A 27,478-nucleotide genomic window follows, 5' to 3' on the forward strand; every position below is an offset into this window, starting at 1 on the left:
AAAAAAAAAAAAAAAAAAAGAGTGAGGCACCAAAAGCTGACTGGAGGCTCCTTATTTAAGGAGGACCCACCATTTTGTTGAGAAACCCCCAAAATGTCAGTTTCTGTTGTGTCGTTCTATTGGCCCAGCCAATTTTCAAGAGAAGAAATCTCTTTCATCTCTGGGCTGGGAGGCAAAAGTCTCCATTTGCTGGGATTCCACTTGTTTTCACTGAATCTCCCTGTTTCCACGATGCATCTCACCCCTCCTGGTGCCTCCAAGACCAAAGTCTCTGATTTGGTTTCTCTTGATACTCTCCTTTCTCCTGCTGGATGGGGCTGGGGTAGTGGTGTGACCCCAGTGGAAGCAGTAGGGGATCTGGAGGCTGAACTCCTCCTTGCACAGACTTGCAACCCAACCTCCTGTCTCCCTCCCCCCACGCTCCCTTCTATTTATTCCTCTTGGATGAACACTTCAGGGTGAACTGCTGGGTGCTCTGGTAGATTCATGTTTATATAAGAAACTGCCAAACTATTTTGCAAAATGCATGTACAATTTGTTTCTCCTTGGCCTTCCCCTCTGGAAGGCCAGTTTCTACACATCCACCCACATTCCTTCTTCAAAAACTACTGACCTCTCCACTCTTCTCTCTTTGTCCCTTGGGATTTATACCTTTTAACCCCATTATCATTTCACTGTGGTTGTGGGAGGAAGCAGGAAAGAAAAAAAGCACGTGCTTAATTCACTACGTTTTACCTGAAGCCCCTGTAACCTTTCTAAGCCTCTTTTTTTTTTTAAGCTTAAAACAGGAATAATGACAGCTTCCTCCGAAGGTCATTATGAGAATCTTACAGGCCTGGGCACACTGCCTATCACCTAGTAGAAACACAATACATATTGGTCTCTTGCCCCTCTCTCCCCCATAATTGCATCAGATACCAGTGAAGGGCTGGCTCACTGCCTTCCTCCTTCAGCCCCAAGCCCTGTCTCCAGACACTCCCTGAGGGGTCTTCCCTCAGGAAGTGAACCTGGGTTTCCTCTCCAGTGGTCTCCAACCCACTGCAGCGCCCAGCATGCCAGATACCCCAATCAGTGCTTCCACTGAGTGAGCTCATTGATTCCTCACAGCGGCCTGTTGCCCACCACCCATTACTCCCTCCTTGCAGACCTGTCTGCATCTCTGAGCACCTGCTGTGTGCCCACAATGGGGAAGAGCATGCAAGGACTCAAGGCTTTGGCCTCGGTCCTCAAGGAGCCTTCAATTTGCAAAGTACCCTCTCTTTACCTTGTAGGGGACCTTCTCACTCCAGGAACCCCTCAGGGAGGTTATTTGCAAATGCATGGGATCCAGATGAGAAGAAACAATGCTATCTGCTCACATAGTGTTTACTCTGTGCCATTTTACAAATGAAGGAACTGAGATTCAGGGTAATTAATTAACTCAGTCAGGAAGTGGTAGAGCCAGGGTTCAAGCCTGACTCCAGAGTCTGTGCTCATTGTGCCTCACTGCCTAGTGGCCCCAGGGCCCTTGGCTCAGACCCCAGATGCAAAGAAATATAGAGGTGCACAGACAGCCACAGACCGTTCTTTGGAGATTCTTAGATACATTATGGAGAAGGGCATGGCGGCCGGACAGTCGGAACTCTCATACACAGAGGTGATCATGGTTACCAAGGGTCCTGGGTAGGGATTGTTAAGGATGGTTGGGCATCTTTGGGAGCCCTATCCCAGCAAGAGGATGTTCCAGGATGGTAGGAAATGCCTGCCCTTCCCTTACAAATTGAGACTGTACCAATTTCACCTTGACAAGCCCCTGAGGCATGTGTGTAAGCTCCTTAGAGAGCCTTTGATACAGCACACAATGGGTCATCGGCCAAACTGAGCCCAGAGCCTGGTCTCCCAGTCTCCATTCCAGCCCCGCTTCCACTGTGCCTCTGTGGCCTTGCCACCACTCTTGGCAGTGAGTGACCCTCGGTTCCTGACCGCAGACACCCTGGCTTTTCCTGACCTCAGGCTGAGAGGCAGGCTGTGCACACAGGATGGTGTCACAAGGGGCCTTCAGTGACAAAGATACTCCTCACATGCCACTCTGGGGCCCAAGTGGCAGCAGGTGGTCAGGCCTAGGGTCGCTTGCAGGTTCTCTTTCAGGTGCTCTTGCCTGAAAGGGGCAGGCTCACAACCCACATTATGATCTCTGCGTAGGGGACCAGATCCTGGACCTCATGTGCTCTGGGCCAGCGACTGGGCTTGGAGTAAGGAGATTTGGGTTTGAGTCGTGGTTATTTGAGCACCACTTCCCTAAACCCTTCCCCTGGCCTCAATTTCTTCATCTGCAAAATGGGAATCATGGTCCTCCCTACCTCTTTATCATGGATGCTCTGAGACTGAAGGAGTAACATCAAAGTGTCTTAGAAGCAGTAAAACTCCAACTGACTGTCCCCTTCCCTTCCTACCCTAGAAGCCCTGACTTCCATCTCATTTTCCTTGGCTGCCAGGCCTGGGCCACAACTCCCAGGCCACTAATCTCTGCTTAGGCTGAAGGGCACAGTCTGGTGTTGCCGAGGCACGGGATGAGGTGCCAGCTGTCTTCTCAGCCCAGACCTGGGAATGAGAACGGGCAGAGCTGGGTGCAGGCCCTGGGCCACCTCAGTGTACACAGCCCACGCAAGGCGTGCCCACAGAGCCTGACTCATGCAGCTCTCACAGCTTTAATGGCAGGGTTTTGGGGACCTGGGAATGAGACAGTTTTCTCTGGGTGGGGTCTTCTTTTTTGAGTATTTTAGGGGCACCACCCTCCTCCTGAGGTCTCTGATCACAACTGTGCAGAGGAGGAAGTTGAGAGCTGAACCTGGGTTTCCTCTCCAGTGGTCTCCAACCCACTGCAGCACCCAGCGTGCCAGATACCCCACTCAGTGCTTCCACTGAATGAGCTCATTGATTCCTCACAGCAGCCTGTTACGGTGGCAGGCGTGATGATGGTTCCATTTCACAGATGAGCGGCCAGGGCTCTCTCTTCCAGGTCACACTCCAGGCTGGATCACCAGCCCCTCTTCTTTCCCAGACTCCTCTCTGGCCATTATGGCTGTGGCTGGCCAGCCCGGGCCAGTGCCTTCCTACAAGGCCATGTGAGGTTTTCCCTGCCCCTACTCCACCCTGTGACCCTTGGTTCTGCCAGCCTTCAGAGTTGCGGGCCCACGACACCATGGGTACCTACCCATGGGGACAGGCGCAGCCCGAGAGGCAGGGGCCACGGGCTGACACGCTCAGGTTCAGCAGCTGCTGCTCACACGTCCTCTCCCTGCTCAGCTCCAGGTCTGTGTGCAGGTCGCTGCAGTTCACGAAGACCTGGCCTGCTGGGCAGGCAGCAGCTGGAAGAGAAGAAGATGGGAGCGGAGGCCCTGGGGCCTCTGTATGGGCTCCTGGGCTACAGGGACAGCAGCGGGAGGATGAAGGGAAAGATGGGCTCAGAAGCCTCCTCCCGCCCTGGCTGCTGCTGGACATTGCTTGGTTTCCCAGGTACGCCTCACAGAGGGAGGGATGGATCTCTGCTGTCTGTCACACAATGGGACCACGGTCACCAGGACCCATCGCTGCACGTCTCCCATACCAGGTTGCTCCAGGCGCTTCCCCTGCATCATTATATTGAATCCTGCAACAACTCTAGGAAGTAGTATCGTCTCCCATTTTTCCAAATAAAGGAGTGAAGCCACTTCTCCTCCTCCCCAAAGTCATCATAAAGTGAGAAGTGCCCCAGAGGGACAAGGAGAGGGGCTAGAAAGAGGATGACCAGTCTGGCAGGGGGGTCAGAGGACTCTGAATGACAAAGACAGTCACAGTCCTTTTACCACTATTTCTGTGACATGAACGCACCCTCTCTCCCTGAGCCGTCAGTAAGATCTGCCCTGCACATTCATACTGTGTGAGTGATCTTTTTTATGAAAATTAATAAAACGGAGCTGAGTTCCATGCCCAGACTGGGATGAACCAGAGAGAAGGGCATAGGCACAGGAGGTGAGATAAAAGTTCCAAAGAGCCAGAAATCCAAAGCCAGAAGTGACCAAAGGAAAAGCGCTTCCAGGATTATGCACAAAACACGGGGAGGATGCAGGAATCCAGGTTATATGCCAAAGAGGAAATGAAGGCCCAGAGAAGTAAAGTGGGTTGCCCAGGGCTATACAGTGAGTGAGTGCTGGGGAAGATGTGGACCCAGCCTGGATGATTCCGGAGGCCCTGCTCCTAACCACCTACTGTATGATTATTCTCCGATCCCTTCCTCTATCCCAGGAAGCCCTCCCTGAATGCTCCAGCCCCCAGGCCCTACCCCACCTCCCAGCCTCTCAAAGGTTGACCCCCGACTGTTCCACCCCATCCCTATCTCTGTTGCCTAGGAGGGTCTCAAAAGCCCAGGCTGTCCTGCCCACCTCTGTGACCCCACACCCAGCACTGTCCTGGGCAGAGTCCACCTCAGTAGATACATGACAGCTCAGAGAGAGAAAATTGGGACCCAAAGGAAGTCAAGAAACTGCCCAGATACTCAACGTGGTTGCCCCAGGTGGTTGCCCTGAAGGAAGACAAAGTCTCCGCCTCTCCTCTGCAAGCAGCAGGGACAGCCACTAGGGTTGGGCTGAGGCTGGGACAGGGTTTCAGGTGCCACGCGCCAAACTGGAGTCTTTGCCAAGAGGGCAAGGAATACAGAAGTCCCAGTGTAGGGCGAAACCTGGAGTGGGCTCGCGACAGCCTGATCAGTGCTCCACTCCCCACTCTCTTTCACCATGTGGAGCCCCCAGAAGGGCCTCACCCCTCCAGCCACCCTTACCTGGGGCTCTGCTATCACAGCTCATGACTCCATCTTTGCAGTGGCTGCAGAGAGAGAGAGAGGCCCCGGGGTTAGCTGACTGAGTCACTGCAGGATCCAGACACCCCATGTCACTGCACTCGGGTCACTGCAGAGTTCAGACAGACATCCTCACTCACTTCCCCCTCCCTGCACAGAGCAGGGCTGGGTGTCCCTTCACAGACTCAGCTGCACTGTCTTCAGTCAGCAGCCTCCCTTTAAAGAGAGGACAAGAAGACTGCTACCTACGGAGCTCACCAATGGCCCAGGGATGGGATGTCACTGTCTCCGGGGGAATAGTCCACTCCCTGGAAGTGGCAGGAGCACTGGTTCCTATAAAAAAATGGGAGCGAAGCAAGGTGAGCAGGCTCAGGAGCTGGGGCAGGGACTGCCAAGGACAGGGACCCCACCTTCAGCCAACCAGGGGCATAAGGACACAGGGAAAAGTAATGGTATCTATAGTGACATGTGACACATCTCCAGCGAGCGGAAAAGCCAGTCTGGCACCAGGGATAGAGGTCACGGATGGGTCCCAGATTCAAGCTTTGACAAGGACAGTCACTGGTCTCCAGACACTCCTGCAGTCAGCCTCATTTGGACTGAGGAAGGGAGGGGCAGTAAGAACAGGAGCACAGCTCCTGAGACCAAGCCATGTCAGGAACGGGGCAGATATTCAGCTGCTGCTGCCTCCTGGTGCAGGTGTCCTGGTTACTCACGCCCAGCATCTATTCCAGTTGCTCAGTGCTGTACTGGTTGTTAAGTACATTGACCTCTGGCCAGGGACACCCAGCCAGGCCCTCCGCATATATTATCTCATTGATTCTTTGCAGCGATTCTATGAGGTAGGGATTCTTATGCTGTCTTGCTTCTTTTATGCAGGTCATCTAAGGGCAAAGGCTGTTTCCTCCTCACACAGCTCCCACAGAACCTGCCGATTACAGGCATGTGCAGGTCTTGGAGCACGGCAGTGAGTCACGGACGGGACGCCGGAACTCCCCAGCTCCAGTGCTGCTCAACAACCACCTCCCTCTCCCTACGTAAGCCACACAGACCCCCTTTGTTGGCAACACTCAACATCAAGGGGTGAGAGCCGCCAGGGACACGTCTGGATCTCAAGGGAGGATTCTGTAGTTTGGGAAGGCCTATGAGTGATTCCTATTTACCCTAAAGGGGCCTCTCTCCAGCCCTGCCACCATTTGAAGACCACCAATTGAATATGTATCATTTTACAGATGGAGAAACAGAGGCCTGGAGGGGACCAAGGACCTTGCCAGTCACCCCAGGATGATATGGGGTTGCTGCCTCCCACTATCCTCCTCCTGCTCTGCCCTCCAGCCACACTGAGAACAAGCTGGGTCTTGGGCCACCCCCTCTTCCTGGAGCCCCCTTCCTCACTCTCTCAGGTCTCTGCTCAGACCTTACCTCAACAGAAAGGCTTTGCTTCCAGGCCTACCTCAATTAACACACCAGGAACGGGACTCCCTGCTCTTACTCTGCCTTACTTGGCTCAACAGCTCTTGTTGCCACCTGTCCATTAAGTGTCTGTTCATTTATGTGTCTGTCTTGCAACCCTAGAATGTGAGCTCCATGAGGGCTGAACTCTGCTTGGTTCATTGCTGAATTCCCAAGTCCTAGAAATGTCTGGAACATACCGGAAAGTAAATAGATTCTGTGGAAGGAGAGGGGAATGAGGAGAGAGAGGGCCCCTGGGCTCTGTGGGATTGTTGTGTCTTGTGACGAAGCTGCCAGAATGGCCCAAAGGCCAAGGCTGAGGAGAGATCTGGGAGGCAGGCCCCAAGGCAGCCCAACCACCTTACCCACCAAGGTCTGGCCTGCAACCGTGAGGGAAAGCAGGGACATGAGAAGCCCAGCCAGGTTCCCCAGTCTCAGATGCCCTGGAGTCCCCCAGCCTCACCTGCCCACCCAACTCAGAGGTCAAGCTGGCCCACTCACCGGGGGACACAGAGGTCAGCCTGGGTGTCCAGATAGGTGTCCGGTGGGCAAGCACAGCCCTCCACACACTCGTCCCTGCTCAGGTCATCGCCACCATCAACCCCACAGGCCTCAGGGCTGGCCAGGTCCTGGCAGGTTTGTCCACAAAGGGCCACGCAGGGGCTATACTCCTTGGTGGCCTCACAGGACAATGCTGCAGTGGGGGGGGGTGGGGAGACATGCTTTGTCTCCCTCATCCCCACAGTTGTGTGGAGTGGGGCTGTCATTCTGATGAGGAGAATGGAGATCCAGAGAAGTTAAGACATTTGTCTGAGGTCACACAGCAGGTCAAGGTCAGAGGCGGGCTCTGAACCCAGATCTGACTCCAGAGTCCCACTGCCTACCAATACGCTGGAATGGCAAAGCAGCGGGTGGGCCCTTCTACAAAGTTCAGCCTGGAAGACCACTGGCAGGTCCTTTCCTCCAAAAGGCATTCCTCTGAGGTAGTGATATTGGGGAAGGGGTGGAGATTACCACCCGCTAAGGCCCTGCACCCACCCCCGTAACTCACGCATAGACACACGCACGAGCCCAGGTGTGTGGACACACACACACACGCTCCCACCCCCTCACTCCCCTGGCTGTGTCACACACAGGTTGTGGAAGTCAACCGTGCTCCCTCTAGCAGTCTGTTTTGCTCCCTTTGTCCCAAGACTCAGGACTGCCCTCTCCTTGTGTGGCCACCGTCCCGCTCCTCCCAGAGTCTCCTACACTCTGTGGGATCCAGTAGATCCGCTGAGACCATCAAGTTCAGCTGTTCTCAACCCAGGCTGCACATCAAAGCCACCTGGGGAGCTTCTGAAGATGCTGGTGCCTGGGCCCCACTGCCAGATATGTTGTCTTCATTGATACTCCATGTGGCCCAAATGTGTGAATCTTTTGAAAGTTCCCATGGTAACTCTAATATGCAGCCAGGGTTAAGAACCAGTGGGCCTGTCCAATCCCTTCTGGGGAAACTTTGGTTCAGAGAAAATCAGGGCTCTGCCCGGGGACACACCGCAAGTCACCTGCAGGGCTAGAACAGAACTCAGGCCTCCTGACTCCCAGTACAGTGCCTTTTTCATTTATTCAACAAACATTTGCTAAAAGCTTACTGAGAGTCAGGCTTTGTGCTAGAGCTGGGGGCACAGAGGTGATGAAGACATGGGAAGGAGCATAGCCCAGAGTCAGGGTAGGGACAGGTAGGGGCTGGCTCATTACACTGAAGTCGTGTGTGTACTCAAACCCCAGGGCAACAGCCAGTGGTCTTTCAAAAGGTGCAGTGCAAGGTGGCTCTGACCAGAGTGGTGGAGGTGGTGACAAGTGGGTGAATTTGGGATTAGCAGGACTGACAGGACTTGAGATGGACTGGAAGTAGGGGTGACAGACGCAGTCTTGAGTCACAGGTCACAGGTGTTATGCCTCAGTGACGGAGGGGATGGGGGCCATTGGCAGAGACAGAGGGTGCAGGAGGAGAAGCAGGCTCTGGGTGCCGTCAGGCTGGAGGAGACTGGAGGGCACCCCAGTGGAGAGTTTCGGGGGCAGGGGACACTCAAGTCTGGAGCTCTGGCTCCTCCAGGCCAGTCTCACATGGGTGGGGTACTCACCACAGGCTGGCAGGCGGGCGCGGAAGTCAACGGGGAGCCCGTGGCGCCGGCACAGGTGGGCGTAGTGGGCCAGCGTGGCACACAGGCAGGGCTGCCCGCAGCGGCAGGCGTCCCTGCGGCACTGCTCAAAGTAGGGCACTGGGCTCAGGAACGCAGAGCAGGGCGCAAACAGCTCTCCTGTGAGCACGCTGCAGGCCTGCACTGAGTAGGAGGCTGGGGCAGGAGGAATAGGAGCCAGGCGGTCAGGGGTCGGTCTACCTGGTGTCCCAAGATTTAGCCTCTCTCTCTCCCCAGGGCTCAGGGGAGTGTGTGTGTGTGTGTGTGTGTGTGTGTGTGCACGTGCAGTATGGATGCAGGCAGCTACTTCAGTGTACAGCTGGCTGGGAAAGTATGGGTGTGGTTTAGTACACCTGAGTGTGAATATGCGGCTTGACAAAAATTCCTGGAGCTTACATTCTCGTCAAAGGAGACAGTCACTAAAAAATTCATACAGAAACTTCAAAGATGAAGAAGCTAAGGAGGGAGAGAAAGCTAAGAAGCAGCATGGGGAGTGTGAGGCGAGGCAGGAGGAGCAACTGCAATTTGAATTCAGGCAGTCAGGAAGGCCTCAGTGAGGGGGTGAGGTTTGAGCACAAATCTGAAAGAAGTGAGGAACTGAGGCATGTGTGTGTCTACAGAAAGAACATTCCAGGAGAGGCAACTGCAAGTGCACAGGCCCAGAGAGAAGAGCAGTCCTGACTGTGTAGAAAGAACAAGAAGGAGGCCAGGGCAGCTGGGCATGGCAGAGGGCAGTGGGAGTAGGAGGTGAGAAAGGAGAGATGGGGGGGCATGGGCAAAAAGGGTGGGGCCTGGTGGGGCCACGGGCCGACTTCCGCTTTTGCCCTGAGATGGAGAAGCCAGTATAAAGGTGTGTGTGTTTATCTGATAGTGGAAGAATATGAGGCTTCCTGCCTGCCTGGCCCTCACTGTCTCTCCTTTCCCCTCCTTGCTGCTCCTCCTTTTCTTATCACTCCTACAAATTTGGCCAGCACCCTCCTGTCTGGAGTTCCCTTTTCATCTCTCTTAAAGCAGTCCTCCCCAGCCCACTCACTCATGCCTTTCCTCTTCCTCCACCAACTCACCGGCTTGCAGGTGCACATCGCAGGGGTCCAGTGGGGAGCCAGGGATCAGCGGGGAGCAAGCAGAAAGCGTTTTCCAGGAATTGCCAAAAAGTTGTGGGGTGCTCTCAGGTACACCCACTGGAGACCTGCAGCCATGACATAGCCATATTCACACACTTGCCCATGTGGACTGAGGGGCACAAATAGCATAGATCCAGGTCAGCACCTACTTGCTCATATACACACACATAGTCATAATCTACACATCCATATACACACCCACAGAGGAGCACATGTATTCATCCAAATACATAACATGTATATGCACACACTCTCAACACACACACACAGAGCACAAATATATGCCAGACATGCATATAGCCAAGGTGATCCACACACAGCCACATTCAAACACATAGAGTTATGGATGTACACATGCACATGCACACGGCACACACACACACACACACACACACAACATTTAACAGGCCCCAAAAGGGCTCAAATTGGGCTAGGACCATACACTTGGGGCAGGGAATGAATATGGCTTCATTCCCCACCCCCAGCTCTTCAGGTCAGAAAAAGAAACAGGGACATCATGAAGAGTATCAAACCCCATGGGGGTAAGACTTTTTTCCTCCCCCCTTCTCCATGGGCAGTTCCTGAAAACTCCTTGGCTCGCCCTTGGGCTCTCTCAGTAGGAAATTATCATACAAGGGACAGTGAAGGGAGGAAGGGGGAGGAGCATGTTTCCTAGACATCACAAGTCTCCAAGAGTCACCAAACCCAGATGTAGGTGTTGAGTGGAGGGAGGTCATGGTCTCTATGGGGCTCAGGTTCTATCTGGCACCCACCATGCCCATATATTGTTCCAGGGCAATGAGTGCACCCATATTAGGTAGGGCAATATTCTTACCCAGAAGTCACATTTAGGAAAGTGGCAAACAGCATACACACTAAACCAAGGTCTCCTCCTGCTATTTGGCCAGCTACCCTAACATCAGCCCTACCAGGCAAAGCACAGTAAGAATGCCACAGTTTTAAATGTATATGCATTGAAAAGCTCTGAGTTTTATTTTGTTCTTGTTCTTCACAGCAAATCTGAATTCTCTTTTTTGGCTAAAGAATGCCTCCCCTGTTTCTTCTGCATCCCCTAATACATGTAACTCGAAGGACTGGCTAGAAACTCCAGCCTTTAAAATCAACCCTTTGTTCTCCTTTCGAGGAAACTTTCCAAGTTCCTAACCTATGTCTGTGCCCAAATATGTCAGCTCACAGTAAACAGCCTTTCCCTGAATATTGGGAGGCTCACGGGGTGCAAACTCAAGAGCCTTCAAGTACCAGGTAGGAAAGGTATATGTGTTATACTTGCCTGGTGGGTTAGAAAGTGGGAATGTTAGTGTCCTTGGCTCACTAGGGGCTTACGCTCATCTAAAGGTGGTGTCAACTTCAATTAAAACAAACAAAACCATGAGCCAAATCAAAGTCCATCTGAGGTACTCAGTTTTAAGACCTCAGTCTAAAACAGCATTTCTCAAGGTATGGCCCATAGACCTCCCATACTGGAATCTTAGGGGTGCTTATCAAAAATAGGATTCCTGAGTCCACCCTAAATCTTGACGAGCAGGACTCAGGAATCAGTGTTTTAACAAGCTCCTGAGGTGATTCCACACATAGAGGACTGTAAACCGCTGCTTTAAAGAAACATACTTAAATGTAAATGTAGAGAAATAAATAACTAATGGTACATGCTGGGCACAGTGAAGGCCCATGGGAGAGACATTTAAGCAGTGCCTCTAGATACCCAACCCTAAGGGGCCCATTTCCCCTCTTCTTCCGGTTCCATGGCAGGGCTACGTACAGGAAGTCGTCCTGCGTGTTGCCATTGAAGGTGCCGCAGAGGCCCACGGTGTCCTCCACCCATCGCTGGTCCACCTGCAGGTACAGTCGGAGTCCTTCACGGTCGTAGAGGACCCGCACGCCCACATTCGTCCTCACCCGCAGGAACACGGAGGACAGCCTACGGATCTCAAAGGCGTCTGGGCACAGAATCCGAAAGGGGAGAGTGGGAGGGCAGCCAGTACACACCCCGCCCACCACCACCACCTGCCTGGCGCGCTCAGACTCCCACACCTGGCCCAGTCTTCGCCCCCACTGAAGCCATGCCTGCCATGAAGCTAGTTTGGGGAGGCTTGAGGAAACCCTGTTCAGTGATGAAATCAGGACCCAGAGATAACTTCCCATGGCAGCCTGGGCTGAGAAATTTTTTTTAGCATCAAGTGCCAATTAAAGCTTTGCTCCCACGAAGGAACTGGTACACGTTTCCTCCTCTAGCAGAAGGAGGATTCTGTAACTACCCATTCTCTTCACAGTGGCTACAACACAGTTTTATTATGGAAGCTTATGATACAATTTTAGATTCAAGTGTAACAAATTTAAATTTTAGATTTTATTGTAGAACATTTTATACCCTTTATGGTTTATATTTATTTCTGCAGCCTGTTGACACCCAGTGCATCCCCACTCCTCCCAACCTTGAGCCCCTGTTGTTTTCTTTCTTTCTGGTGCTAGGTTTTTATTTCTTAATCGTTTTGCCATTTTTGTTACATGCGTTTCTTATGAGCTACACATAAATTCCTTGTGGAATCAGACAGTATAACAAGTAGTTAATAAACAAATTATGAGAGTCAGGATGGGAAACACCCACGCATATGCTCATGTTAGGAGAAGCCATCATACTACTAGGAAGCCCACTGTCCTGTTGAGGTGGGAGAAAGACACATTTTTGGAGTCCACATTTTTGCAACCAAAGTGTCCCCTATCCTGATCTACCCAGTACTAGAATATGAGTTTTTGCCAGTGTAGCAGTCCTTTTAGCCAGCGGAGCCTGGAAAGAAACCCTCAGTTCCCAACTAGGTCTGTTGTCTACCCCAAACTGTACCATCTGTGTATGGCGGGATGATCTTGTACTGGTCAAACAGAAGGATATCCCCTGCCTGGGTCAGGGTCACCTGCCTCCGAGGGTCCTGGTGCAGAATCACTGACACTGACTGGACACAGGCTCCATCTTGGTTCTGGAGAGATAGAAAGGTCAATGGGGCAGTATTGGTCTGACCATCCTGCTGGATACAACAGAGCCCTCTAGGGACAGAGACCCCAGCCCAGCTTGAGAGACAGTTTCCTCAGAATGACAGACAGAGCCCCAGGGATATCAGGGATCATCCAACCAAATGTCCTCGTCTGGGAATGAGCAGGCAGAGGCTCAGGTTGGAGAAGGTTAGTGGCAGAATGTGATAACACTAATAAAAATGATAGTCAACTCTCAGGTTATCTGAAGACACAGAGCAGAGATGGAACCCACATGGCCCAGAGTCCAGCCTGAGAAACACTGGCCTCCCCCATCTCATCACAACCCAGAACTTTAATTTCATCGCTTTATGGGTATTTTTATAATTCATTTCATGTGTCACATCCTGCATTCCACTGACAGGCAGGCAGGAAATGAGGTAATATTCTCTGGCCTCAGGTTCTCTATCTCTAAAATGGCCACACATTGGGCCCCTTTTATACCTCCCTCCACAGGAAAACATCCACACAATCATTCATTTAAACACTTAACTGAGCACCAAATATGTGCAAGTCATACTTATCAGACTTTATGGATTCAGTGATAAGACTAAGTTTCTGTCCTCATGGAAATTAGATACTGTGTGGCACACAGACATTAAATAAGTAATTACAAAGTTGATTATTCAATTATAATTGTGATCAGTGCTATAAGCAGGTGTAGAGTGTTAGAAAAGCATATGACTGAACCAGACTTAGTCTGCAGAGGTAGGAAAGGCCTTCCTAGGGAATGATAATAACATAAAATTATCATAATAATAAAAGCCATAATAATACCACAATATTATTAGGGTATGACAACCAACAATTAACTTTCATATGGAATTAGTATGTGCAGGTGCTGTTCAAATCTGTTTACATATATTCGCTCGCCGAACTCTCATAACAATCTGATTAAGAAAGTATTACTAACATCTCCATTTTGCAGATTAGAATACCAAGGCTCATAAAACGGTGACATTTGAGTTGAAATCTGAAGGATGCATGAAAGCTAGCTGGGCAAAGAGAGAAGAGGAGGAAGGAGACATCCAGGCAAAAGGAACAACTTATACAAAAGCTCTGTTATGGGAAGTCGTTTAATGCATTCAAGGGCATAAAGAAGACCAAAGGGACCAGAACCCATCAGGAAAAGTGGTTTAAGATAAGGTTAAAGGCTGGGCACAGTGGTTCACCCCTATAACTCCAGCCCTTTGGGAGGCTGAGGCGGGAGGATGGCTCGAGCCCAGGAGTTCAAGACCAGCGTGCTCAACATAGAGAGACCCTGTCTCTACAAAAACAAAAAATAAAAATAATTTTTAAAAAGATTCAAGGTAGGTAAAGGCTAGCTTAGGCAGAGCCTTGAAATATTTTTAGACTTTATCTTAAGTCCAACAGCCAACCAGAGAAAGTGAACCAGGAGAGTGACACAGTGAAGTGACAGAACGATGAGGGCTTGAAACTTTAAAGAAAGACGTTGTGCAACAAGTCACAAGCATCCTTCTGAGTTCCTGCCCAGGAGGACAGGAAATCCCTGAAACAGTTCAAAATCATTGTGTCTAAAACATCATCTTCTTTGTTCAACCCACTCATCCTCTAGTCCCCTCTGGACATGTCACCTGTGTGGGAATAAAGCCCACACCCTTTAGTCAAAAGTTTCAGGTTCAAATCCTAATGTAACGGAAAGCTATGAGACCTTAAAGAAGTCACTTAAATTCTCCAGATCTCAGTTCTCTCCTCTGCAAAATAGAGATACAACAACACTTGGTTGTACCCAATCCTACCCAGTTGGGTACAGATTTTTAAATGTGCATAAAATATTTTGGAGGTTGCATTTACCTGCAAAAGCCCACAGAACTTTACTAAGAGTGAAACTTGCTGTAGGCAAATTCTCACAACCATGTAGGAGGGGATCCCAGCATGAAATGTAGACGACAACAAAATAATCTAACTGCATTACAAATGTATGAAACAAAACTCAGTGAAAAGAGTGGAAGGAAAGGTGTTGACATAAGTAACTTTGTAAATAAGTGGAATTTATAAGACTAAAGGCAAAAGAAACTGTGCACGAAAACTGTACTTTAGTTGATACAGTTATTTCCTATAGAGATATACATTAATAATAGGAATATACATGTATACTGGAATTGAACAATTAGGTAAATGGATGGTGTATGGTGAAGGCCAGGTTTCTTACTGTTAGTGTGAGTATTTACAGATAAGCAAGAGGAGGAAGCTAGAATGATCCATGTGGAATGGATTAGAATTGGATGATCAGTATGAAGTCATGTTTAGCACACATAGAGACAGATGGTTATATAGAGAAATATTTATAGTTATGGGTATATACAAAGATGAACATGGTTATGCATATACAGTCAGCTGTCCATATCCAGGGGTTCTGCATCCATGGATTCAACCAACCACGGATTGAAAATATTTGGAAAAAAATATGGATGTTCACGTCTGTACTGAACATGTACAGACTTTTCTTACCATTATTCCCGAAAAATATAGCATAACAACTATTTATATTAGCATTTACATTGTATTAGGTATTATAAGTAATCTAGAGATGATTTAAAGTATACAGGAGGATTAGCATAGGTTATATGCAAATACTATATACCATGTTACATAAGGGATTTGAGCATCTGTGGATTTTGGTATCTGTGGGGAGTGGGGTGCTAGAACCAGTCCCCCACAGATAATGAGGATATTTCCTTTCTCTGTCAGCTAAGAAGGCTTAAAAGAAGTCATACCCCAGTAGCAATGAGCACATCTCATACCCAGATCTTGATTCTAATACCATTGTCCAACAAAAGGAACCAGGAGAGCCTAGTAATATTTTTGGAGAAATGGATGATACTAGGACTGGGACGGGAACTATACATGATAGGCCTGGTGCATCTAATAGGCCCAGAAAGTAAAGATGTGAATGCACACACACACACTCAAGCTCCACCACCACCAGCATATACACACACAATGATGAAGGTATGTCAAAGGGACACAGGAGTCAACTGAATGATCTCCCAGTGCCCAAAGCTGGAACAATTCAAGTAAGAACATAAAGGTGTAGTGGATTATAACTCAAAGTATAAAATAAATAGCCATAAGTCTATGCTGATATAAATAAGTAAATGGGAGAAAAGAGACAAATCTCCCTGGCAGAAAAGTTCTAAACAATGTATGTAGATTCTCTGCCTTCAAGGAGGGGGAGAATAACTTCCCACTCTGTAAGTGTGGGCTGCCCATAGTGACTTCCTTCCAAAGAGAACAGTATGGAAAGGGGGAAAAAGGAATAAGTTTACAGTGGAGAAACCTGAAACATACTACCTACACCAGATGATCAAGGTCATAATCAACAGTGATAAACCGTGTTGATCGTACATACCATGGATAAGATGTGATGAACATGGCACTTTACCTCTGTGATCTTCCTCCCAAAAAACCATAACCCCAGTCTAACCATGAGAAAAAAAAATCAGACAAATTCCAATAGAGGGCCATTCTCCAAAACACCTGACCAGCATTCTTCAAGCTTTCAAGATGATCATAAGCAAGGGAAATCTGAGGAACTGTAACATCTATGAAGGGCCTAAGGAGACATGATGACTATATGTAACCTGGTACCCTGGATCAGAAAAACGACATTAGGTAAAAAACTATAGAAATCTAAATAAGGTATGCAGTTTGGCTAATAGTAATCTATTAACATCGTTTCATTATTTTTAACAAATGTACCCTACTAATGTAGGATGTCAAGGGAAACTGGTTGTAGGATAGACAGGAACTCTAGGTACTATCTTGGCAATATTTCTGTAAAGCTAAAGATGTTTTAAAACATAAAGTCTACTTTAAAAAACCCTTTGAGGACTGCAAACACTGCATAGATTCTGGGGTGGATGTGTTAAGACGCTGTGATAACTTCCAACCCTAGGTCAGGCTCAGCTCTGCCTCCTGCTGGCTGTGGATTCTCGGAAATGCCCCAAGCCTCTGTCAACCTGTCTCATTATATTTAAGATGGGGAGAATGATAACTACAACATGGGGTATGTTAAGACTTAAATTACATGTTGTTTGCAAAGTAATTAGTCAAAGTTCAAGGCACTGTGTAAATACTTTATCATTGTCATTATCATCCTCTCTGAATGTCCCTGCGCCACTCCATGCTGGTCACCCAAGACTGCAGTCATAGCTTCATCTTTAACTTCTCTCCCACACACTCCCCACTTCACCAGACACAGTCAGTCAGTTGCCAAGTCCTTCTGCATCTGCTTTAATGGATCCTGGAATATTCCAACCTCGTTGTTTTTCTCATATAATCTAATCAACCCTTGGAGTGCCCTCCCTCTCCTTACCCAGGCATACTGATTTCTATGAATATTTTTAGGCTCACTTTTTAGGTCCCTCAGACCAAATGCCACTTCTATCGTGAGGTTTTTTCTGATCCTTTTTTCTGACCTGCAGGACTGTTCCTTCCATAAAGCTCCCCTGTGACGGCACTGATCGTGTTGTAGCTTATATGGAAGCTGTCTAAAGACTCCCTACAGACCACAAGAGCCTGGAGATAGGATCAGGGTCTGATTACTCTGCGTAACCTCACCATGCCCAGCACAGAGCTGGCACAGGGCTGGCCCTCCATGGGCCCATCACATGGGTGAAGTCACAAGGAGGAGAGCTGGCCCAAGGTAAAAAGAACCTGCTATCAAGAGGCACTGTCCCACAAAGAAGAGGGTTGCCTCAGGCCAAGGCTGGCCCACCACCTATCAGAGACCTCAGGCCAAGGCTGGCCCACCACCTATCAGAGACCTGGTAGAGAGAAGGGCTGATGGCCAGGCGTGGTGGCTCACATCTATAACCCCAACACTGGGAGGCTGAAGCAAGTGAATCCCATGAGCCCAGGAGTTCGAGACGAGTCTGGGCCACATGATGAAGCTCCAACTCTACCAAAAAAAAAAAAACAAAAACTAGCCAGGCGTGGTGGTATGTGCCTGTGGTACCAACTACTTGGGAGGCTGAGGTGGGAAGGGACACTGAGTCTAGGAGGTTGAGGCTGCAGTGAGCTGAGATTGCGCCACTGCATTCCAGCCTGAGTAACAGAGTGAGATCCTGTCTTCAAAAAAAAAAGAAGGGGATACTGAGTAAGGGACCCTGAGGCCCAATAGCCCCCAGGATTCTGTGAGTGGGAAGGAGCCGCTGGGCTGTGCCTGTGTGTCCTGTCTTGTCTTATGCCACCCTCAGGATGTGATGGGAATGACCCCACTTTTGAGGAAGAGCAGCCTCCTGACTCAGAGAGCAGCCAAGCCAGGGCCGGGCCATTCTCTAGCAGAAAGAAGGGAGGGGGACACTCAGGCCAAAAGGAGAAGAAAGCCCAGTCCTCTGCCTCATCCAGTTCAGTCTGTGTCCCCAGGGCCATGGAGTGACACCTTCAGCTGATGCCTGCTCACATTCAGGGTCCTCAGTGCTAGGGGCTGGAGCAAGGCCAGCAGGGAGGCAGGACTGTGGGGCAGCTGCCCTGGCTGTGGGTGTGAGCTCCTGCTGTGATGCACAGGGAGGAGCTTGGGCACAGCCCAGACTGGGGCTTCCAGGGTTGGCTGAGCCTGATCAGCCCAGGGACAACGGAGTCTCTGCTGAGAGACAAACAAACCCCCATCTACCCCAGACTTGCACGTTGGCCATTTTCTCAGTTATGTTCACAGGTGACTGACACAGCTCATGAGTCATGTCCTCCAGGAAGCCCTTCTGGATCCACTTCACACCTCTGTCACCCAGTGCCCAAGTAAAACAACAACAACAAGGAGTTCCCCCGTGGAGATCCACCCTGTGCCCTCCATGTTCTCACAGCTGGCTATAGCCCAGTTACAACAGTTCACTTGCCTGCCTTGCTCACCAAACTATAGGTCCCAGGGAGGTGGAGCCATGTCTAATTCATCCCAGTCTCCAAGACCCAGCTCAGCTTCTGGCGCAAATAGGTATTCAATGTTTGCAGAAGGAAGGACAAAAGGATGGAAGGAAAGAAGCAAGGAAGGAAGGAAGAGAGGGACAAATGTTGAAGATGCAATCCAACGAAGCAGAGAAGATAAAAGTTGAATTAAACCAATTTTAGAGATTTTTTTTTAAAAAAACACTGAGGTCCACTCCATGATCAGAAATTCCAGTTAATAATTTATAAGGAAGAGATTTTTGTGTGCCATTCACACTGGTCTTTCTAACATTGTTTTGAGCTTATTTCAGTAAATATTTTGGGATTTTTTTTTTGTAAAATGGGTGTAATTTTCCTAATACAAGTGTGCAACAACAAAAGAAGTTGCCTGCATGCCAGTTCAAATTGTTCGGTATAAGGGTGCTCTTTAAAGACACAGAGTTATCCTAGAAACTTCATTCTTTTTTATTTGAAATTTTAAGTCAAGTCCTTTATAAAGACCATAGCAGTGCAAAATGGTGTACTTTTTAAAAAATTGTGGAATGTAAAATGTTTGAAAATTAATTTTCTTTGTGTGTGAAGACACGTAAAGTATGGAAGGAAGCCAACCATCAAAACTAACTTTTTGTAGATAACCATTACATTTCTGTGTGTGTGTGTGTGTGTGTGTGTTTTGTTGTTGTTGTTGTTGTTGTTTGAGACGGAGTCTCACTCTGTTGCCCAGGTTGGAGTGCAGTGGTGTGATCTCGGCTCACTGCAAGCTCCACTTACTGTTTCAATGCCAGCAGGTATTCTACAAGAGATTTGTTTCATAAATTAATTGATTTAAAAGTAGTGCCAGTGTTACACTTTCATATGTACATATATATACACATGAATATAATATATATATTTAGGTAGTAAAATCCTAAAACAAAAGCCAAAAACCCACTGAGGCCTGGGAAAGGGAAGTGACTCAGTCAGCAGAGGTGCTTGGGCTGGAACCCAGTCTTCTTCCCAGAGAGAAGAGGCAGAAGGTATGGGCCGTGGGAAGACCTGAGCCCTGTCCTAAGTCCCAGTCTCTCTCGGGGGCAGTAGGCAGGAGTAGCTGGGTGGATCGGGCCTGGGGAACCCCAGATCTTACCAGGCCACATGGGGCGTTCTGCAATGTCACGGTGAAGGTGCCCGAAGAGCGGCTCTTGGCCAGGATGTACTGACACGTGGCGGGGAACGTGTACCGGCGGCCGTCAAAGGTTGTGAAGTGAATGTCACCAGTCACTGAGCACTCAGCTGAGAGGTAAAGAAAGACCATTGACCCACGGGAGCTGCCCCAGGGGAACTCTGCCCTGCAAGCTCCAAGCATGAGGAGGACACAGCACCCCGCCCTCCAGAATAAGAGCAGTGTAAGGAATGGGGCCTGGCCTCTGAGAGCCCTGGGCAGTGGGAGACGCAGGCCTGTTCCCAGAGAACTCTCTGAAGACAGGTACAGCCCTGCCCTGGGGATCTCCCTCAGAGGGGAGACCAGGGCCTGGCCTTGAGGACCAGCCTTAGTCCAAGTCCTCCTAGCTCAGGAAGGTCCTTAGATATACGGAACCCATGGAAAAGCCTTCTCCTTCTGGAAAACCCTTCCTGGCAGGGGCTGGAGCCAGACCTTAATTAGGCAAAGTGATTCTGAGGAAACAGGGGCCTGGGCTTAGCCAATGGAACTGAGTGACACCCCCACCCACAGCAAGCCTGGCCCCCAGAGATTCCTTGCCCAAAACCAGACTGGTGGAAGGCAGTCTAGTACAAGGTGGGGGTCAGACATACCTGGGCAGACAGCTGTGCTGCACTCCCACTTGCCTGCAGTGCATGTGCTAAAACACAGAGACCGTGGAGGCAAAAGGTCACCCCTCGAGGCCTGGGCTAGATGCTGGGAAACTGCAGGGCCCAGAGCCCTCAGTCTTCCCATCTCTAAAATGGGTGGTAGAGATTTCCCCCATGGATTGGATCTCACGAGATTCCCCTGGGACTCAAAGGTACTGAGTGAGTGCCCTGACGCCAGCCATTAGCACTCCTAGACCCCAGATGGGCAGCCCTCGTGGAAAGCGTCAGTGGCCATGCCCCACATCCCACTTCCCAGCAGCAGACACAGACCAAGCATTGCAGTCTTCCTTCACCACAGAGCCAGGTGGGTACAGAGTCCCATGAAACTCACAGGGACACTCAGCTGGTGCCACGCAGCCCCCATCCTCGAAGATGAGCCCTAGAGTGACAGCAAAGGGCCAATTAACTCACCTCTGCCCCTGTTCACAAACCATTTGTGGCTCCCCAGGGCCTGCGATAAAGATCCCCTTGTCTAACTTCTTTCATCTCCAAACCCACTTCCAAACTTTCTCCTCCATAAATCCTTGGCTCAGGCCAGAAGTGAGCACCTGATGAAAGAATCCCACCTCTAGACCTTTGCTCAGAGAACTGCCCACAACCCCATTCCCAACCTGCACACGAGCTTCTCTTTACCACCTCTCAAAAGCCTGTCACCACATCGAAAACAGCTTAGGTACCAGGCACCACCTCCTCCAGGAATGACTTCCCTGACAACCTCTCCCCATTCTGAATTCCTGTAATTCTTCTTGTCTGAACCCCTGAGCTGGCCTTCACCACATCATACCCTAGACTGGTCATATGAGTGTCATATCTCTGAAACCAGATTCTGGTTCCCAAAGTCAATGCTTTTATCTTTATATTTTTTATCTCAACCATCCTCCTAGCCAAGTGAGTTGCACACTGTAGATGTGCTGCAAATTTATATACTGAAAAACAGATACAGTCCCCATACATAGACCAATGCTTATACCAATGTATATGTATATATAAACCAATGACCTGTTCTCATACACACCTTAAGAAGCGCAGTTCTGATTAATTTAAATATCCCTATGAAATCAAATGTCTTGACGAATCTCTCAAGAGGCTGCAGTTCTGTCCCCACCCTCACTTCCCTTGAATCATTTATTCATTTGTTGTTTGCTACCCCCTTCCCTTCCCTTCTCTTTCCTTTCCTTCCTTCCTTCTTTTTCTTCCTTCCTTCCTCCCTCCCTCCCTCTCTCCCTTCCTTCCTTCCTTCCTTCCTTCCTTCCTTCCTTCCTTCCTTCCTTCCTTCTTCCCTTTCTTCCTTCCTCCCTTCCTCCCTCCCTCCTTTCCTTCCTTCCTTCCACAAACAGGCATCTTCTGAACTCCTGTTTGATGCCCATCTGTGCCAGGCCAGAAAGATGGTGCCAGGCACCTACGTCTGCCCCTAGCATACCATTGGGGCAATAGCAGCCATCCACACAGGCGATCTCACTGTCCACGCAGGATGCCCGGGGCTGGCAGGAGGCAGGGCAGCAGGCGATGCACTCATTGTAGGTAAAGGCCTTCTCCTTGCAGTGCACAGCTTGGGAAGGAGGGAGTCCATGGTTTGTCAGTTACTGGCCCCAGCTCTGCCAGGACCCAGCTCCTACCCAAGGCTGTGTGGTGGGGATGGGAGGCAGGGCTTTGATTTTCATGACTCCCTAGTCCCAGAGGGAGCACTGGGTGCCCAGGAAGTTGACAAGGAGAAGGAATTACAAGGGGAGGCTCTGAGAATCACCCAGGCTAGTCCCTCCCACTCTGAGCCTCAGTTTTTTCATCTGTCACATGGTAATAAAACCTTGGGGCTGAGAGTTCTGACAACTGTGATTCTGAGCAGGACAAGACACTGAGCTGAGGCCTGAGAATGCCACCCACAGCCTGAAGCCCTCCCTGCCCCACTACTGGGCTGCACCTACTGCATTGCCGGAGCTGGGTCCTCCACCCCTGCAGGGGTCGCCCTGCCTGGGCACACGCCCGGGCATACTCTGCAAGTGCCCGGCACCAGGTGGCTTCATCGCCCATTGATCTGTGCAGAGAAACCAAGGGTCTCACTGGAACAAAACCCAAAGTGCCACCAGCCCGCCACCATCCCATAGAGACTGCCAGGGCTTCAGGGCACCTCTCCTCTCCACCCAACTGGGAAAGGCTGCCCAGGAAGGCATCTAGGTGAACAGATGCCTAGACTTGAGCCACAAGTCCTGGATTCTAGTCCCAGCATTGCCACTAACTTGTTGTGTGATCCTAATGGGGTCTGGCCCCATTTCCAGGCTTCAGTTGAATGGGGTGACTCTGTCCCACTTAGGCAGATAAGAATTTCAGAGCCTTGGGAAGCAGATCTGGCAGTGTCTGGGATCACCCAGCTTGGTGGCCCATGTGCTGAGCACTCACCCCAATACAAGAGGGTTCCCCATAGCCCACACCACCCCTACTCACTGGCAGAGATCACTGGTACAACTGGCTGTGAAGGGCAAAGGGCTGACATAGGCATGGCAGGCATCAAACGGGGGCCGCAGTAGAGCCTCACACTGCTCATACACGCCCTAGAGCAAGGGACCAGGAGCCAGGGCTGGGGGCTGGCAAAGCCACACACAGCCCCACAGAGAACCCCAACTCGAACTGGAGAAAAAGGGAGAGGAGGGCAGCGAAGAGAGGGATAGGGCCAAGGGCACCAGCCAGTCAGGTCCCACAGCCAGTGGCTTTTGAAGAATTGGAGAGCACGTCAGGCTCTAGGGTGGCGGAGTCTTTCCCCAAGCTCCAGACCTGCATGGTTCCTGGGTTCTGCTGCAGGCACGGTGGGCGAGGCAGGGAGGAGGTTGTGGGCCCTGGAGGCTGGTTAGGGGCCTGCTCCTGCCAGCTGTGCACAAACTCAACCACGTCGTCAGTCAGCTTCCCTGGAGGAGGGAACTGACATCATGGTGGGGCAGCGATGGGGTTGGGTGTACAGGAGGGACAGAAGGCTCTAAGGGAAAGCAGATCCCAAGGGATGGGTAAGGAGTTTTGAAGAATCCGGTCTCCTGAGCTCCCATCCCAATCAGGCTTTCCCAACTGAGCCATTCTCCTGAAAAAGCTATTTGGTAGTAATAGCCAAGAATGCTCAGGAACCTGTAGTAGCTCCCTATGGCTCCAAACAGGGGATGCAGCACCACGCACTGGAAAGAGAACTGGTGTGTTAGCCTGAACAAGTTCCTGTGTGTCTCTGAGCCTCATATTTGCCATAGGGAACATAATCCCCCAGTGAGATTGATGCAAGGACTACTTGAGATGATGCATGTAAAGTGTTTAGTATGGTGTAGGTGTTCAAAAGGGGTCACGACCCTTCTGGCCAGAGCCACCATGATTTGGCCCTGAACGCTTCACTCACTTCCTACCACTCCTCCATAGGTGTCTTTAGCTGGGCCAATTCTCTCCCTGGCTGTCTCTAGCCCTCTGCTCCCTGCCTACCCACCCCATCCCCCACATTGCAGGGTCAATCCCACCTGCAAAGTGTCCATTAGATACCTACACAACCCTAGTGGGAATTCTTATTATGACTATTTTTGCAGATGAGGAACCTGAGGTTGACAGTAGTTTAAGAACATGCCCAAGGACACACGTTTGTTAGGAAGGGGCCCTTGGGCTTCCACGGGGTCTTTAATACCATGACCATGACCCCAGGACTCTGTTCCAAGTCCCCTCCAACTCCTCCCAGCCTGACCTGTCCCCCAATCCCCACCAACACCTCTCAGAGGCCACCTGTCTGCGCCTCACCATAGCTGGTCACCAGATCATCCTGGGGGTCAGCATTGTTGTTCCCACACAGTCCATGGGTCCAGCCCAGGAACTCTGGACTCATCTTGATGTAGACAGCTGAGGCACCGTCCCAGGCCAGCGTGAAGGCTGACTGATGCTGCACGATGACGTAGCCAGCAAGCCGCTGCAGACGCACGCTCCCCATTACATGAGGCAGTTGGACCCTGCAGGGCACATCCCAGAGCTTCAGGGTATCCACAACACCTCCACTAACCCAGTCTCTTCACCGAAGGAACACCCAGTCCCTAACCCTTGATCCAATGCTCCCACTTCCCCTCCCCATGAATTCCCAGAATTTCCAGGTGCCTGGAAGTATACCAGTAGACATGGATTCCTTTGTCTTTAGACGTTTTTTAAAATGGCAATTTCCCAGGCAGGAATAAATCTTAGAGTGAGTGACTCCAAGTTCCTTTCTCCCAGACAGGACAGAATATAAGCAAACATCTGCTTTATTTTTTTGGTGGGGAGCAGGAACCAAGTGGAAACAGAAGCCAAGAGAGGAGGAAAACTAGGAGTGCAAGAAAAGATGGTGGGCTCCAGCAGGCTTGACCACTTTCCCAGTTTTTCTGGTACAGGGACCGCTAGCCAATCTGGAATTTGGCAACCTTCAACTCAGCAAAATATCAGGAAAGGGAAACAAAAGTAGTGTCTAACTAGCCACAAGACCCATTTACCAACTCTTCGTTCACAGGATAAACCTATAGGCCATCAATTTTACACTCAGCCCCAGAACAATTGGTTGGTTATCCAGTTTCCAGATCTGAAGCAGGAGATGAGGACAGGGAGAAGTATCATTACAGGAAGACCCCATGACAGCAACAAGAAGTGACAGTGGACATCAAGGAAAGGAAAGAACAGTGAGGAAGAGATGCAAGAAAGATTTCACAAAGGACCACAGTTGTGGCAATTTAGTGTCGGAGCAAGGGGTTCCCACTCCTCTGGTGGTCCCCCAGTCATCCCTGATGGCCCAGCAAGATAACTGACATTCACAATGACCCTGTGTCATCAGAAATGGGTAAAAGTGTGCTCAGAATCTGCTGATAGAAGGTAGAAATTACATGATCCATTTGGGAAGATTTGGGGAGGGAAAAGTAAGCGTGCTTATCATGACAAACTCTCAACTCGCTGGAAAACTCTATTTTCCTGAAAGCCTGCTGTCTGGAAATCTGCAAGATCTGAGAGTTCCAGGGAAAAAAAATCATTCTGCAGACCCCACTGGCAAGAAACCCAGTGACCTGCCCGTATGCTTCCGCCCTGATGGTGGAAATTGCTGTTTGTCCCCAGAAAGCAATTTCCTTTGGGCTTGAGAAGAGCGGATGCTCACCCATCCACCACCACCACCAGTGTCAGAGATAGGACAACTCGATGTGGAAGGTGTTAGAGTTACCTTGCGCCTCCATGGGTGACTTCTTTGGCCAGATGGATCTCCTGCTCACCCGCAAAGAAGAGGCTGACAGCCTTGGAGCAGGTGTAGGGGGAAGAGCCGCACTGCGGGTCATTGTGCACCTGAGTAGGGAGTTCAGAGGCTGGTTTCCAGGCTTCTGCTACCGGCCTGACCCTGAGATTCACACCTTGTTGAGTTTCCATTAATGCTGATGGCCTGTCCCCTGCATATCAACCACCTTTCCTCTGTGATTTTGCTCAGTCCCTATATATCACAGAGGGGAGGCAATGGATTCACACAGAGGTGAAGTGACTAGGGCCACACACACAGAGAACTAGGAAATCGCAGAGCCAGGATTCTAGCCCAGATCTGGATGGCTCAGATCCCAGGGCTCTTCCCAGTCAATCATTCCATCTCTCTATGCCTATTTCTGAACTTTTTTGTTTATTCTACCCAGGATATCCCATCAGATTGAAGCCCAACAGACGTACTCCACCATCTCACACTCATACAGAACACAAACACACACATCTATACACACTCCATAAATTTCTCACATGACACTCTCAGTGTGCACACTATACACACACTCCCCTTTCCCCATGCCCCTGGCAGGTACAGATTGTAGCTTTCTCCTACACCTATAGGCACACATCTCACTCCTGAGCTGCTGTCACACACACACATATGCACACACACACACACACACACACATCTCCTCTGCCCCCGTTCAGACAGAACCCAGACTCCAAAGGCCATAGACCTAAAAGACAGGGTGGGGTAGAGGGAAGAGTTTCCCAGGGCTTATCCCTGCCAAGTGTGGAAACCCTTCCCAGGAACGCATCTTCCACCAGATTACTGTTCAATGTGATTAAGCAGGCTGGAGCCACTTCAACTACAAGTGGGAACTGCGAAAGCTACCCCATGGTCTAACTAAAGGGTTTTCAAGCTTTTGTGACCACGACCCACAATAAGAAATACACATATAACTAAAAGTTTTACAAAATAATACTAATCCCTATCATGCATAATGCATTCTTACAATATTTTCTATTTTATTTGCCTCATTTTTTTAATGATGGTTGTGATTCGTTAAGTTGATTTTGTAACCCATGAATGTATGGCAATCCATTAGTCTAAGTAATTGTCACATGATGGATCATGAAAATCCCTGCTATGTGATAGGCCGAGGCAGAGAAAGGAAAATTGGTGGCAGTTCCCCACCCATCCAGGGCATGGTCCCTAGGGCAGGCTCATAGGTCCATGCCTGAGACAGAAGGCTCACAAATGGCTAGCAGAGGGGAGACACTGAACACTGGGGTCTCCCCATACCCCCAACCCCTTGACCCTAACTCAGTACTGACCAAGGTGCCCTCCAACAGAGCTGGTTCTCCAAAGAGACTTTCCTCCAGGTGGAGGGGTATTGAGCTGTGGCTGAAGGTGGCTCCCGGTTTAGCACACGGACTAGGCATGAAAATCAGGCCTGCCTGACAGTGGCTTTCACACATGTGTTCCCTTACTTCACAAACCTTTACTGAGCACCAATCCAGGCACAGAAAGACATGGCCCCTGGCCTAGAAAGCTCAAAGCTGGTAGAGAAAACCAACACAAAACCAGACCTTTGTAAGAGAAATACAATGACAGGGTCATAATGTGGAACTTTGAGTTACCCAGTGAGGAGCTCTTCAGCCGGCTTGGAAGGTCAGGAGATCCAGGAGGGCTTCTTAGAGGAGGTGACTCTAAACTGAGTCATCCAGGACCTCCCTCATTTTTCTGAGGCACTCTTCTTTCTTAGCACCCAATGATGTTTTTCCCCAGAATGTTCTCAAGTCTGCCCACACTCTCCTACTCTTCACTTGGCTAACTCCAATTCATTCCTTAGATTCCACTTAAATGTCACTTTTGCCAGGCACGGTGGCTCACGCCTGTAATC

At 49.9% G+C, this 27,478-nt stretch overlaps 1 protein-coding gene across 1 annotated transcript in view; it reads right to left on the bottom strand.

Moving 5' to 3' along the window:
* Nucleotides 1-27,478, bottom strand: part of OTOG (otogelin) — a 117,976-nt gene that overhangs the window by 76,253 nt on the left and 14,245 nt on the right. The window contains exons 6-22 of the mRNA XM_011992963.1: nucleotides 25,549-25,667; nucleotides 24,120-24,325; nucleotides 23,133-23,263; nucleotides 22,806-22,912; nucleotides 22,289-22,398; nucleotides 21,787-21,915; nucleotides 20,637-20,745; nucleotides 20,310-20,356; nucleotides 19,645-19,790; nucleotides 12,433-12,565; nucleotides 11,353-11,530; nucleotides 9,513-9,637; nucleotides 8,392-8,604; nucleotides 6,767-6,959; nucleotides 5,072-5,146; nucleotides 4,796-4,839; nucleotides 3,194-3,347 (exon numbers count right to left, since the gene is read on the bottom strand). Coding sequence (XP_011848353.1) covers nucleotides 3,194-3,347; nucleotides 4,796-4,839; nucleotides 5,072-5,146; nucleotides 6,767-6,959; nucleotides 8,392-8,604; nucleotides 9,513-9,637; nucleotides 11,353-11,530; nucleotides 12,433-12,565; nucleotides 19,645-19,790; nucleotides 20,310-20,356; nucleotides 20,637-20,745; nucleotides 21,787-21,915; nucleotides 22,289-22,398; nucleotides 22,806-22,912; nucleotides 23,133-23,263; nucleotides 24,120-24,325; nucleotides 25,549-25,667 — 2,219 coding nt within the window. The remainder of the gene's footprint in view (nucleotides 1-3,193; nucleotides 3,348-4,795; nucleotides 4,840-5,071; nucleotides 5,147-6,766; nucleotides 6,960-8,391; nucleotides 8,605-9,512; nucleotides 9,638-11,352; nucleotides 11,531-12,432; nucleotides 12,566-19,644; nucleotides 19,791-20,309; nucleotides 20,357-20,636; nucleotides 20,746-21,786; nucleotides 21,916-22,288; nucleotides 22,399-22,805; nucleotides 22,913-23,132; nucleotides 23,264-24,119; nucleotides 24,326-25,548; nucleotides 25,668-27,478) is intronic.

Source organism: Mandrillus leucophaeus, unplaced genomic scaffold (genome assembly GCF_000951045.1).
Source record: "Mandrillus leucophaeus isolate KB7577 unplaced genomic scaffold, Mleu.le_1.0 Scaffold420, whole genome shotgun sequence".
Lineage (NCBI taxonomy): Eukaryota > Metazoa > Chordata > Mammalia > Primates > Cercopithecidae > Mandrillus > Mandrillus leucophaeus.